Source organism: Symphodus melops (genome assembly GCF_947650265.1).
Source record: "Symphodus melops genome assembly, chromosome: 8".
NCBI classification, from domain to species: domain Eukaryota; kingdom Metazoa; phylum Chordata; class Actinopteri; order Labriformes; family Labridae; genus Symphodus; species Symphodus melops.
In genome coordinates this window covers 8,140,919-8,155,354 of record NC_136698.1, presented here as the reverse complement: position 1 = coordinate 8,155,354, position 14,436 = coordinate 8,140,919, and the positions used below count along the sequence as shown (strand labels likewise).

Here is a 14,436-nt window from a genome sequence, read left to right as displayed (position 1 = left end):
TCCTATACATCCTCAGAGCCTCAGCAAGAGCTTTCAGGTCTTTATAAATGCTTGATGAGCCCTTTCAAATGGTTCATACCCGGAACAAAGCTGCTGCCTCCCTGTCCTCAGATTGGCTGAGGCCACGTGGCGAGGAAGCGTGAGTGCAATGCCACCGCCAACTTACCAGGTGATGAAAGAAATTGTGAAGACGAGGGGCCATTACGCTTACCTTTTAATCTGGAGAAGGGCTGAGCATTCACTGTAGGATTACCTTCAAATAGGCTCTCTCTGATGTTGAAGCCAAGTGGATTGGTTTTGTCTACTTTAAAGTCAGCGGTTATGAAGATGCTCAACCTTTTTGTTGTCCCCACTTTTTTTTTTATTTCCTTGTTGTTGTTTTTTTTCATTTACATATGTATTTTTGTTCTTCCTTCTCCTTTTCATTCGACAGCATTAAATATCAATAAAGCTCCTCTTGTAGTGTTACGTCCTATGCAGCAGGATAAAACCGAGTACTGGATGAGTATTTTCCCAGTGGGTGTGTGTGTGTGTGTGGGGGGGGGGGGACCCACTTAGTGGGGACCCACTAAGCAACAACCATGATTGCTGTGAAATGGAAATCAAAGAAGAAGAAAAAAGGTTACAGCTTCTAGAAAAGAAAGGAAAAAACATCCACGTGAATTGAGTGTGTGTGTGTGTGTGTGTGCAGAAGTGGCATCTACTCTGGGAGTGTATTCATTTCTGCACACAATGAGGCTGACCTCCAGCTCCACGGCCCTGAGCGCCTTCAATTTCCAGCGCCAGGGGAATAGAGGGGCGATAAAGAAAAAGCCCAGTGAATGCCTCGCATAGCGCTAGAAGAAAGCCGTCAGCTGCAGCCTTGGTGGCTGACTCGTGACTTCAGGCAAGTCGGCAGCTAGAAGAGACAATTTCTGCCTCCCACTCTGTTAATACCTTTTAGTGCTTCAAGGTAAAATAGGTAAAGACTAATACGAGTGGGAAAGAAGAGACAGAAGCAAACAAACACAATGAACATGTTTCCATGCAACGCAATTTACTAAACTTTTACAGAAGAAGTTGTCATTTCAGATTAGTTTTTTTAAGTGTGTATTTATAAGCTTACTTCTATGTTTGCTATGGTCCACTGTAGCACTTCAGTCCTCCTTTTAGAAAATGTGTATTCTGCATCCTTTTTAAAGTGCCATAGGGTAACAGCTACACGTCTACCACACAAACACCACACAGTGTAACATCTGAATGATGACCTTGTCTATCTAGACCGAAATGCAGACATTTTAGTCCTGCTTATTTTCCAGAGCCGCAGCCGGTTTCCTCATCAGAGTCTAACTCTCCTTGTGTGGTTTAAAAACGTATTTCTTATGTACTGTTTTTCTTTCATTATCATTACTACATACAAACAACCATGCAAACAGCTTTAAAACCTGTGAGGTTTCCCTGCTGTCACTGTGACGGTGTGAAAAACAGACACACGTCAACCAGCACAAAATCTGTAGCAAAACACACACTCCATCCATCCATCCATCCACGCGCACACGCACAAACGCGCACACACACACAAAGCCCCATAATCAGTTCATATTGCCATTATCGTATACTATGTCACACTCCCTTCGACGGCTCACATACACAGATGTTCAAACACACATACAAACAGCCCTGTCCATGTTCATGAGTGTAAACAAAATGACACTTCACTGTTGATTCATGTCAAGCAACCAAGCACACGTGTGCATGTGACCAGGCCTTTATGCAAGTCTATGCGTTGTTCCAAATCTATTTCAGTCTGTGTATGGAGATATATGATCTCATTCTGACGAGGCGTTCATGCCACACACACAAAGAAAACAGTTGAATGGACAAATGGAAGAAAACTCTGCCTCTGACAGGCGGTGTTGTGTAAGACTGCCTGCTGTGTGCATGCAAGGGTTAACGTTCCTATCTCATTCCTCTCCGATACGAAGCGTGCTGAAGAATTTGAACAGTCAAATGGTATTTGGAGCCACATTTTTCAATAAACACGTACATAAACAAGAATGTATAAACAGATATATAAACGCATCTTTTCACTGTTGTCAAACATCACAACAAACTGCACCTAACGCGCTTCCATAGTTACACCTGCAAAATGATTCAAACTTGGTTAATGACTTATCATGCTGAAATGCTTGATTGTTGATATTTGTATTGTAAAGATTTGGCAACAGATTCCGACAGAGCCCCTGAAGACCCAAAACGTTTTTTTAAATGTAAAAAGTTTTTAATTTAATATTTGCCCACAAGATGTTTTTTTTCTCTTCATGGGAACCGTAGTTTTCTGCTCTGTGACGGCAATAATGCTTTTTTTTTTAACTGAATTTAATTGAACTGAGAGAGGTAGAAGATCAATCACATCAACCTATTTAAAACATATATTAATGATGTCCTTAGTAGTTTTAAATAAAATGTAACGGAACTCATAAAAACAAACAAACATTGTGATGTTGAGGAAGGGAGAAAACCAAACGCTTTTTAAATATTTAAAGAATCGTCATGTTGGGAAGAGTGAAGTGCTGCGTTTTAATTCAATTCAAAAAAGTGTATTTGTCTCCGGGGGGCAATTCAAAGATTTAGTTGATGTACATATCATGCAGTTTGTATGTATACTCGCAAAGAAAGAGGAGTGGGAACCGTGTTACTGAGGAGAGCGCTAGAGTGACAAAAACCATCGATACCTTCATCAGCCTCCTCTTCGTCAGTGGGCGAGGTCAGTCGTCCTCTTCCTTCATTGCTCCTCTCTGCCTCTCTCTGAAGACTCACCACCTCGTACACAGCCTCGCTCTGACCCACCCTCTCTGGTGCCTGCTGCGTACACAAACAAACAAAAGAGACTCAAAATAAGATTTACATGGAGGGAGAAATCGTTTCAATTCACAAAGAAGGAAAAAAAAAATGAAATATTCCACCTGGAAAGAATATCTAATGAATATTTCTGTGTCAGCAAACAAGGCTCTTGTAATCGATGACAAATTGATGCCATGTTGACCACGGTATTAAAACACATCTCGATGATATTCTGCTGCTTTAACATATGTTCAGTAATATGTGGCTGTATCTAAACAGTGTTCTCATCTGTCAATTAATTTGCCAGTTATTGTAAAAAAGAAAAAAAAAAAAGTGAAAAAATTTAATAAACACTGATCACAACTTCCCAGAGTTGGTCTTCAAAAAGCTTCTTTTTTTTTTTACTTACTGTCATAGATGAAGAAAAAGATAAAGTCTTTCGAGGTGAGGAAGTGGATTCACCTCAGTCAGACTTCTTACATGAAAACAATCTTTGATGAGAAAATGATGAAATGTCTTCTGCATGCAGCAGCTCTAGTTGTACGCACACATTTCCAATAACTAGAAGTCTACTCTGACTTCTCACCTCTTGACAAATGGAATAACTTAAGCCCAAAGATTTACATTTCATGTGAAGACTTCTCTAAAGCTACACTTACGATAAACTTAGGGAGGGGGGAAGTCACAAATTACAAATAATCAAGTTCCTGTTATTAAATCGTTTTATCAGGTACCTTTACTTTTACCAATATATGTTCAAGTATGTACTTTGTGGTATTTAAGTAGGCAATACATGATGTACTCTCTACTTAGTACTCTATTTTGACTACATTAAAAGTAACTAAATACAATCTCAATAAAGGTCTCGTGTGTAAGAGGTGGAATGAAGTTTTTCTGAGAATGTTTTTATGTATTTTTATTAACCCGAGAATAAGTGTGTGTTTTATCTGCAGAGGGAGAAGGTCCACGGTGATGCAGCTACATGTTTCTGCAGTTCTTTGCTTGATTAGGGATACCTCATGATGACAGCCGAAGGAACAGCAGACTCAGTGATTAGCACTGAGCTTTTTCCACCAGCAGCCCATCTATTCTCATTTATCCCTGGCAGAGAGACGTCCTACTGACACAACGATACCTGCAGGTGTTCTCTGTGCGGCTGTCAGATTGGCAGTGGGGCTTGATCTCAACAAGGCAATCAATGTGACTGCCTGAGCTCTGACATTGACCGACTGTCTGACCTTATGTACAGGGCTGCACTCACTGTCCCATCAGATGACACCAATAAAAAGGTAGGAGGAACAAGAAGAAGAGCTCTACTTCTACTATGAGCGACCTAACTGAGGGGAGAGTGTGTAAAGGCAGCGCTTCAAGCTGAGCGTCAACCTGGAAGACGTCAAAGAGACAAGCTCACAGAGTTGACGGTGTAATCTGGACCCTTTGCAAGATGACGCAGGTGAGAAAGTCCAAACACAGTACAGAGGAGACTGCCGAGCCCCTCTTCAGAAATCTGGTTATAATTGATCCTTTTATGGAACTTTGTTCAGTTTTTCTCAAACTGAGAGTGTTATGCTTCTATGTCTTTTTTAAACTTCGGCATTATAGTCTCAGTTTGAAGCTGAATTTCTGTCAGGTAAGTGTGTCCATAGAGTGTCCCATCGAGAGCAGCATCACGATGTACTAAAATATAGCTTCTTATAATACCTTGCATCTCTCTCTCAGGTGAGATAATATCTTTGGTCAGAAAGAAGGAGAATCCTGGGTACAGGAGTTCAAACTGTCCAAGGCTGAAGCACGCACAGCGAGACGACAGTAAGAATTAAAAACCCACAACAAAGAGATCTGGTGCTGTGGTGCATCTGACAACCATGTTGCAGAGTTTCTGCCAAACGAATAACGAGAGCGATTTCTTAAATCCGCCACGCTGAAACTGACGAGAACAAAGACATGAGCGGACTTGACCTCAGCTGTCAGAAGCTACTGCTGTTCATTTCTAGTCAATTCACTAACCGTAGGGGTGTGGCCTTCCCTTCTCCACCTGGTAGAGCGGATCAATAAGGCGCATTGATCTCCCCGCTCGCACAGAGTCTAATGACTAAGTCGAGTCAGTGATGAGAGCGCAAATTGGAGGAGAATATCAAGTCGGTGGAATTATTAGAGGAAATCTGAAGAAGCTTTGGGAACGAATCAATTACAGACACGGATCAAACTGAGAGATACATAGGGTCAGAGAAACTCCCTCAGTACACAAACGTCATCCTTTAATGAGGATTTAGGATAAGAAAAAGGCAGCATTTACTTAATTTCAGTTGGTTCTGCTCAATCTAAATCCTCTGAGATAATAAATCGAGAATGTCTTCACAGCCAGTGTGTCTTCAACTGTTTTTCTGTCACCCTGCAGTTTTCAGCTGTTGTCAGCTTAAACAACAGCGGCGTTTCTCACCCGCTGATCTAACGCTCTGTAGTGGGTTTCTTTGACTTCTGCGTGCCGGATCGAGCTTTAGCTGGCTCATTTTAAAGCTTATTAAAAAAAAAAAAGGAAGTTGGATTTGATTTTTAAAAAGTGTTGGGAAAAAAACGACTTCGATCACCAGCAGGAACATGCATTTGAAGCTCAAACTTAGTGGTGGAGTTCATCGCTTTCATATTTTCTTCTTTACACATCTGATCACCTTTTACAAACTCGACATCTTTAATATTGGACGAGGAAAAGACCTGGACTCAACATTTATTTCCTGCCTGTCAAACTGTTGTTCAAACTCAACCTATTGATCTTGAAATAAACGTAACCGACAGACGAGCTCGACCTGGGCTGTGGGAGGTTTCTCTCACTGATAAAGCCGGCAGAAAAAAATACAAATTAAAAAAAAGGGAAGTTGGCACAGATAATGACTCCCTGGGACCACAGCTGGCTAGTGACAGTTTTAGGCAAAATAACACAATGGGACGATATATTTCCTTTGTGTGTGTATCACCTCTGATTGCCATCTTCCACAAAAACCTCCACACAATATTATCTTTTAATTAGCTCCTAACCACAGCACCAGTCCAAAACTCTCCCTTTTACAGAGGAGATAACTAGAGAGGCAATCAGGCGTACGAGTCAGACCGCCGCTGTTAATTACTGCACTGCCAATAATGAGACAGAGCCTCTTATTAGCTTCCTACAATCCAAAGCTTCCCAACACTTCACTGCTTCCCCCAGCTCCCCACGGCCTCCGAGAGGAGATCTGCTTCTTAACAGTTTACCTGTATTTTACGACGCATCTGCAGAAACTGCTCAGGTTGGTGTCCATGAGTTGGAATAAGGTACGTGAATGAGCGTGCCGCTTTTTTTTGTCGACTTGTTTGATCGACTTAAGTTGTGAGAAATTTCTCGTGATGAGGGGTAAACAACAGATATGGCTGAGAGTTTCTTAACCTGCTTTAAAAAGATATTCAAAACACAAACATTGGTACGACTTCAGTCTGAAGGGTCAGGGATGAATGCTGTAAATGTACCTGTCTGAGTTTTAGGTAGAAGGTCTCAGTGAAGGTCTTGCGGCTGAAGTACCAGAAGCGCTCGTTCGATGGATAAACCCTGACCAGAGTCTCCATCAGGAAGCGCACTGGCTCCACCACCTCAGTCACCACCAGGTCTGCTGCCACTGTCATGAAGACCTGCTTATCTGGAGAAAGACAGTGAAGAACAAGGTTACTATGGAGGCTTCTTTGTGTCTAATATGAACCAATCCGGTGAAACGAGATCATTAAATACATTCAGTGAAGAACATCGAACAATTTAAAATCACAGTGACGAGTCCCCAACATCAGCATCTACAGTTTTACTGCAGAGCGTTCAAGGTGTAAACAGGGTTTGAATCAGTACAAAAAAACGTTGACTTATAAAGACGATGTTTTTTAACAAATGTACTCAGAAAAAGTTCAGTAAAAAGATGTTACAATAAATTCAGAGATCCGTTCATTTCTGACTGACTAAACAATGAATATGAAGTTATTATTATGTCTGTACATAATGAATCTCAAGAGATAGAAAATGACACCACAAAAGGTGCTGTTCACTTATTTTGCTCTCATCACAAAGTGTCCACAGCTCCGTCCTCTCTGCTGTTTGACACAATATGTTCACACTTCAACATGTGAACATCTGAAGCTTTGGAAAGCAGTGGGTTCAAAAGGCCAGGCCTTGAACTTGGTTGTGCAGCAGAATGGAGGCAATTATCAAATTCAGGCTCTGATGCTAGCGCTGCATTTTTTCCAGACACGACCTTGAGCTTTGTGCAGCCCCACATCACATTTAGTGACATAAATGTATGGAAATACCTTCAAAATTCTGTGCATGACTGACGTGTTAACATGCATTGGTGGATACTAATAAAAAAACGCAGCAAAACCTAGTGCAGAAATTCCCCCAAAACAAAGCAACATTTTACTGGCATCTCACTCAAAGATTCTATAAGCGCTAAATTAGTGAATATTCAAATGTTTCGCTACATTTCATGTCCATGCCTTTAGAAATAGTTTGAAATTAATCTTAAAGCTTTGAAGCAAATGTTGTAGATCAGATAGTGCTAGCTTTGCTCCGTGACATTCAACTTCACACTCTGGATGTTTCACATCTGTTATGAATACCAATTAAGTTGAATTCAGTTGATGACAAAGAGGGTGACAATGACTCGCCTCACCTTTAGGCGTGTCTTCATTTAGAGGCTGGAAAGCGGCCACGTTGGGGTTCCATGTTCCTGTGATCACATAGGCCTTCCCGTCAGAGCTCTTTCCCATTGACTCCTGTGTAGGGATCGATGCATGGATTCAGCGCTTATATTAAATACAACAACGTGACAGTTTGTTTAGATCCTGACGCATGGTGCTAGCTTACACTTTCCTCTCGCCCATTGACTCATGGATTGAGTATTACATTATGATCATGAATGAATGGTGCTTGGCCATCTAATTTAGTTCAATTAACTAAAAAGAGCCACTACTTTAAAGCTTATTCATTGCTTTGCTCCGTGTCATGCATGTAAAACGAGCGCGGTATGCTCTGCTCACCATGTCCAGTAGATGCATGTCACTGTTGCAGACTTTCTGTCCTGGACTCAGCAGCATCCCAAAACACCTAGATGGGAGACACAGCAGTTTAAATATTCCATTGATTCCATTGCAGAGTTATAGTCGGCCCTCTCCAGCAGAGAGGGGAATATTCATCTGGAGACAAAAAGGAAACAACTGAACAAACAGTTTGAATAAATCATGTAAAAATTGTTCATGAATAATAATCTGTCCAACATTTCAGGCAATTAGCTCGCCACCCTGACCAGTGAGCTTCACTGTCCTGCGGCGTCTTTTTCCTGTGCCGATCAATAGAATGAAGCCTATAGCATGTCTAAGCCCCTTCAAGGTTATAGAGTCCCTGCTGTTTCTGGTTATTTTTAGTGTTCCTTTGACACTAAAAATAAGGTGAGGCAGGTATCTGTCTCCCTGGAAAAACAGGAGAGAAGAAGAAGATGACCTAGTTCTCAGGTGCTGCTGGAGCATGTAACACAAAAAATAAGAGCCGCTGCAAAAAGTTGTACGTTATTTTTTCCATTTAATGTGGCGTTATATTCATTATATTATTCTGCTTTTCTTTTTTTTACTTTCAGCAAAACTTTTTCTTAGTCTTAGTCTAACATGGCTTTCTTTGAAAAGGGTGCAGTCTTTCATATGAAAGTCTGTTGTATACCATGTCCTAAGAAGTTTAAAATATATGCACAGCATATTTACAGCAGTGTTTTTGAACTCTCCATTGTTTCCTCCTGTTGTTCCACTCATTGGTCCTGGTGATTCAGCTGTCGTGGTGAAAAAGCAAACCTCTTTTGAGAGTGCGCTGAGGCTTTGAGGCAAGCATGCAGGAGGATGTAAACATTTTGATGACAAGTGATTCTGCGCATTTGGAAAAGTGCAAGCTAAACAGACAGTGGTAAAAGTTCAGTGCAGAACACATTTGTCTAAGAAAGAAATGTAATAGAACAACTGTGATACAGACCAACTTCAACAAAGAGCCCTCAGAGGAAGGTCGCTGAGACCTTGTCATGCATCATCTCTTTTCAAATGTATCCTCACCTTTCGATGCCGAGCTCCTTGTTGCACATCTGTTGAACTGAAACCACAACCTTCTTCTGAACTCCCTGACGCAGCTTGAAGTAGAACTTATCTCTGTCCTTAGGCACTGGACTGTGGAGGGGAAGAAGGGAGGGGATGTTTTTTAATCTACATCCTAAGGGAACGCAATTTTGTTTGTGTACTTGTGCACTGTGAAGGTCTACATTTTGTAACCTACATTTTAACCTTGTGCAAAATTATTTGTCTCTGTCTTGATGCGTTTCACTTTGAACCTCTTTAACACTACTGTTCTTGTGTTTGTTATACATCATAGATGTCTGCTGCACTTTTGATCTCAGAGGAGAAGAGAAAATGAAGATCTATTTCTGAGATACTTGATGTATGAAAGCTTGTGTCTTACTGACCCGATAAAGTCTATTCCCTTTATGTATTACCAAAAATGTTTGGTAAATGTACAGTCCCAAGTGTTCTCCATAATTAAATTATGTATATATGCATGTGTGTGCTCATGTGTGGATAAAGTACCTGTAGTTTCCCTTGCCATCATCCTCTTTGACCTCCAATGAGACAGTGAAGGTGTAGAGGTCGCTGTCGGGTGGTCCGGACACTCCCGTGTCCCTGATGTCTGCGGGCCGTGAAGAACGCTTGAAGGCTGTGGAGAAACTGTAGAGGATGCGGCTCACCTGGATGGGAAACAAAAACACAGCAGTTTTATACACAAAAAGCAGAAGGATAGAATTAAAAGGATCAGGAAATGTGAAGCCAAACTAAATTAAAGTGTTGACTGTAAATAAAAGGAATCATTAGAGAGAATGTTTTTAAAATACAAAATAATGTTTGCAAAAGGAAACAACGAAATGGCCTGAACGGAAAATGACAGCTTTTCAAAATAAAAGAAAGATAGTGATAAGGCCAAGAGAAGACTAGTTTGAAAACTGCACAGGAAAACGAAGACAACGGGGCCCTCTGTTGGTTTAATGATGTCAGTGCAGACTTACAAGTTGGATCAAACGCCAACATGTTAAGAACTACTCCAAATCTTACTGCTTCCCAAACATATTTAAGTTTCTTTCTCCAAAGAGCTCTTTTGATATGTTCCCTTTTTTTTCTCTATGACACTAAATATTTTTTTGACACAGATCACTATAATCCATCATCCAGTGAAGTTCTGCTCGTCACATTCAGCCAGTAAACCGGCGGCTGTCGTCATTTTTTAAAGCCAACGTGTTGCCTAATATAATAGGATGATGCGCTCCAAGACAGATTAAAAACCATGTTGTAGCTTTATTACGGGAAATCTTGATTGTTTGCATGTTAACTCACTGCCTCTTTGATGTGGCACGAAAAGACGTGAATCTGGAAGTCCTCGGAGCTCCGGTAACTCTCTGTGAAGGAGAAGCAGTCACTCTCGACCGAGCCCTCCTGTCCACGAGCACAGAACAACACCTTGTAGATGGGAAAGGAGGCGATCTCGGTGCCTGAAGCCTGGTCCACGATCCTGGGGAATTTTATTTATCATGTTAACACCCTGCTTTGTTTTGGACTTTCTATCACTGTGGTAGTTGATTTAATTTGCATCACTCTAATTTTCCAACAGCATTAAGAACACGTCATCTTTTGAATCTAATATTTAATTCTGAATCGTCTCCATTTCATATCGATTCATTTCTAAATATCTGTGACCTTGGATGTCTTTATATTTTGTTATCATTAAAGCTTTTGAGATGCTGACGTGTTATGCTCAAAATGAATATCAGATACTGCTTATCACTGTGCAATCAATAATGTTATGTTTGATACTAGTCTACTTCAACAATTGGATTATCAACTATAAACAGTCAAGCTTCCTGTATTGCAAAACACGTCATCTTTATCTGTCTGACACCTCAGATGTTTTCTGTGTGAAAAAAAACAAAAAAAAACGCATGACTTGATTCCTCTTTGAAATTGAAACTTTGACCAAACTCATGGATCTCCACATCATCTGAAACCTTACTCTGTCTTCTGCCTGCTATCATGCAGACTGTTTTTGAACAGGCTGCCCGAAGGCAAGCCGATAAGACTGTCAGTGATCCGTCGTGCTTCTGCCCTTTGGTGAGAGGTTCAGAGTTCCCCGTTGCAGACTGAACAGGCTTTAAAATTAACGTATCCCTGTGTCTGAAAGGCTTTTAAATCTTTGCAGCTCTATGTGAGACCCCACTCTGGGACTTCAAGTATCACACTGTTGAGGGTGCAATGTGTAAGTACAAGAGTGTAAAGACGGCTGAACTTCCTGAAAGTGCTGTTGCGGGATTGCGATGTTTAAAGGGTTTCAGTTTCCATGTGTCAGACCTGACTGATCCGTCTGGTCCACAGGGGACATGCAGGGTGATGGGGATGGGGATGGCACTTTCAGCTCTCAGCGTGGCCATGGCCCTCTGTGCCTCCGCCTCGTTGCGAGGGGCTTTGACCCAGGTGCAGCCAAGGTAGGACAACTTGTTGAACTGGACACTGTCCTCCTCTGGAGCCGTGGGACTGGACGGTGCTGGACATGCTTCTGTGGACAGACAGACAGACAGGCAGGTTTTGATGTTGGTGATTTTTTTGAAAGAATGTGATTGCTTCTTCCTCTTCTATTCTTCCATATTCAAAATAAAATGCTCTCCTATGGTCCAATAAATGGGAATACTGTTAAACCAAGATAAAAAAAAAAATATATATATATATATATATATATATATACTAAATACTGGATTTGCGTTTCCTTTAAAAAAACAAGAAATCCCTCGAGTCTGTGATGACATCAAATCGTCATGAGATCATTGATTTTTCACGCCAACATTTTTCACATTCTGTGGGTCTGACAGCTGCACGAGAAATACAGAGGGCACGAGTAACAAACAAATTCAAGACCTCACAAACACGACTGAGAATATGTCAAGCTATGCAAAAGGTGTAAAAGGAAGCTGGGGGGGGGGGGCTCCTCTAAAAGGAGCTATGACCGCGTACGTTCACATTTTGCAAACAGGAAGGAGAACAATTAAAGTGTCGGCTGGACTTCCAGTGCTGACTGAGTCTGACTCTGCACCGCACCAACCGTTTCCTCTGAGATAACTCAGCAGTGATGCAGCAGCACACACTGACATTACTGAAGGTGTCTCCGTTGCGATCTGGAAGATTCAAACCTTCATCCGGTGAGCTCAATGTTTCTAAATAAAGCTGACAAGTTCACGTTCTGCTCTTTACCTGCAGGCTGGGGCTCCAGGACTCGGCTCTCTGGATCCCTCTGCTTCTCCATCTTTTCCACGCTGCTCTTCTCCACCTTGACCTCATCATCATCATCTTCATCCAAAAGCTCCTCCATCGCTCTCTCCAGCTGCTCACTGCCATTCCAAGACATCTGGGTGAGAGGGACAGAGAAAGAAACATCTGTGTCCGTTTCACAGGTTTTATTCATTGGAAAGCAATAATGTCCAGGTTCTCAAACATCTAAAGGTGTCTTAAGAAGCCACAGTAGCTCAAGTAGCATCAAGAGATATATTTGGATGAGTTGGCAAAAAAACCAAGGGGTATGATAGCACACATATCTTTTAGCTGCTGTGCTTGGCCTTTGAACTGTCACTCTGATCAGCAGCCTTTATCATATTTTGCCAAGTGAGCAGAAATATTACATCATTCCCATGAGGCTTATACAGGTTCATCAATGTGGGATTCTGACCTTGAGTCTTGGTTTGCCCCCTGAGCCCTGGGGTGAGCCAGCAGCACTGGACTGGACCAGAACAAACTCCTCACTGGTGACGGTGGCCACGGACTCGGTGGAGCTGCTGACTTTTCCGAGTGAGGAGCTGTCGTCCATGGCTGGCTGCTTTACTCAGAGTTAGCAGGGGAGACTAAGGGTTAACGTTCTCCCCTTCCTGTCCGCCCAGCTCTGCAGGAAGGCAGCCTGAATGCACAACAAAGATGGGTTGTATTATGCAGGGTTTTTTGTTACTGGTGTGTCAATCAACACTTCAGGACATCTCTGTAAAAGTTTCAAAAAATATAAAGCTATACCAAAATCTAAGTTATGTTTATTTCCAAATTAGATCCACCTCAATGAACAAGAACAGATTAGTAGGTTACAGTTTGGTATCATGTGCAGTGTTTCATTATAAAGTAAAACATCATTTTCATCAGCAAACAACAAGACATAAATTCAGTACTTGGAAGCAGCAAAACCATCCCAGGTGGGGGCCAAAGGTCGTCCTAAATGACACTACTTTAATATTTTCCCCCTGTCCTGTTCGCCTGCTTACTTAGCATGCTTCATTTGTGCCAATGATGTGAAAGACATCCATCAAAACACAGCGCAGCGTATGTTGGGTTCATGTTTCTTGTTATTTTCTAGGTTTACGTACGTTGGCGCTACATTTTATGTACTGTATGTTTACAAATGAAACAAATAAGTACAGTCTGTGTCAGGCCCCTGTCTCTACATGTCCCATTCCACAGGCTCAACAATTCGCCCTGAGCAAAAACGACACCATAAACAAACATGGCATCAGGCAAAGCGGGTTAAAACATGACTACAATGAAGCAACATATCAAAGAGAAATAAAACACACAGACAGCAAAACGTCTCAAGTATTGTTTAATAAAGACAGAAAAGACCTTCAGCAGCGAGAGATATGCAGAATGGACATTTTTATTAAGCCAGAGCGGTCCAGATGTGAGCGGTCCAGATGTGAGTTTACACACACACACACACACACACACACACACACACACACACACACACACACACACACACACACACACACACACACACACACACACACACACACACACACACACACACACACACACACACACACACACACACACACACACACACACACACACACACACACACACACACACACACACACACACACACAATCAATGGATGAAGGGAGCATTCATCGTCACACAGTGAAATGGTTAAATGCATACAAAAAGGCATTCACACACACTAAACCCGGGAAAATGATTTTGATACACACATGTGCACCCACACAGAAACACTTATGGGGAAGCAGCAGGGTCATGTGCTGCTATCATGCTAATTCAATTACACACAGAGCAGCATGAAACAGAAAGGGAACTGTCCCGCAGATCCACTTCCAAAGAAGATGCAATGAGAAGCCCAGATAAGGGGACACAGACAGCAACAATGCATGCTGGGAAGTAATGTCATTTATTGAAAATGTTTGCATGTATTCTGTTGGATCTTCTGCTCTGGTTAAGATGCTGCAGTAATACAGAACTGGCAATTAATTATAATCACTTAATATTTCCTGTGCAAGTTCAGAACATCCCATAATCTCCCTCCCACACACACACAAATACATTGCATTAGAAAGGCAACGTGTGAGGCGGGAAAACACACACGTACAACTGTAGGCACCCTGAGTCCTGGTTAATACACATGACCAGCGTTGACTCGCCGTACAGTCACAGTAAACGCCAAACCACGGCCTGCATGGAAACTGTGAGTGGCCAATAGTAGAGACA

General features: G+C 41.8%; 1 protein-coding gene across 1 annotated transcript in view; it reads right to left on the bottom strand.

Moving 5' to 3' along the window:
* rabgap1l (RAB GTPase activating protein 1-like) overlaps nt 1–14,436 on the bottom strand; it is a 97,960-nt gene that overhangs the window by 80,590 nt on the left and 2,934 nt on the right. The window contains exons 2-11 of the mRNA XM_079349785.1: nt 12,623–12,847; nt 12,151–12,304; nt 11,257–11,461; nt 10,249–10,423; nt 9,451–9,608; nt 8,926–9,036; nt 7,873–7,939; nt 7,506–7,608; nt 6,322–6,488; nt 2,715–2,844 (exon numbers count right to left, since the gene is read on the bottom strand). Coding sequence (XP_079205911.1) covers nt 2,715–2,844; nt 6,322–6,488; nt 7,506–7,608; nt 7,873–7,939; nt 8,926–9,036; nt 9,451–9,608; nt 10,249–10,423; nt 11,257–11,461; nt 12,151–12,304; nt 12,623–12,760 — 1,408 coding nt within the window. The 5' untranslated portion in view covers nt 12,761–12,847. The remainder of the gene's footprint in view (nt 1–2,714; nt 2,845–6,321; nt 6,489–7,505; nt 7,609–7,872; nt 7,940–8,925; nt 9,037–9,450; nt 9,609–10,248; nt 10,424–11,256; nt 11,462–12,150; nt 12,305–12,622; nt 12,848–14,436) is intronic.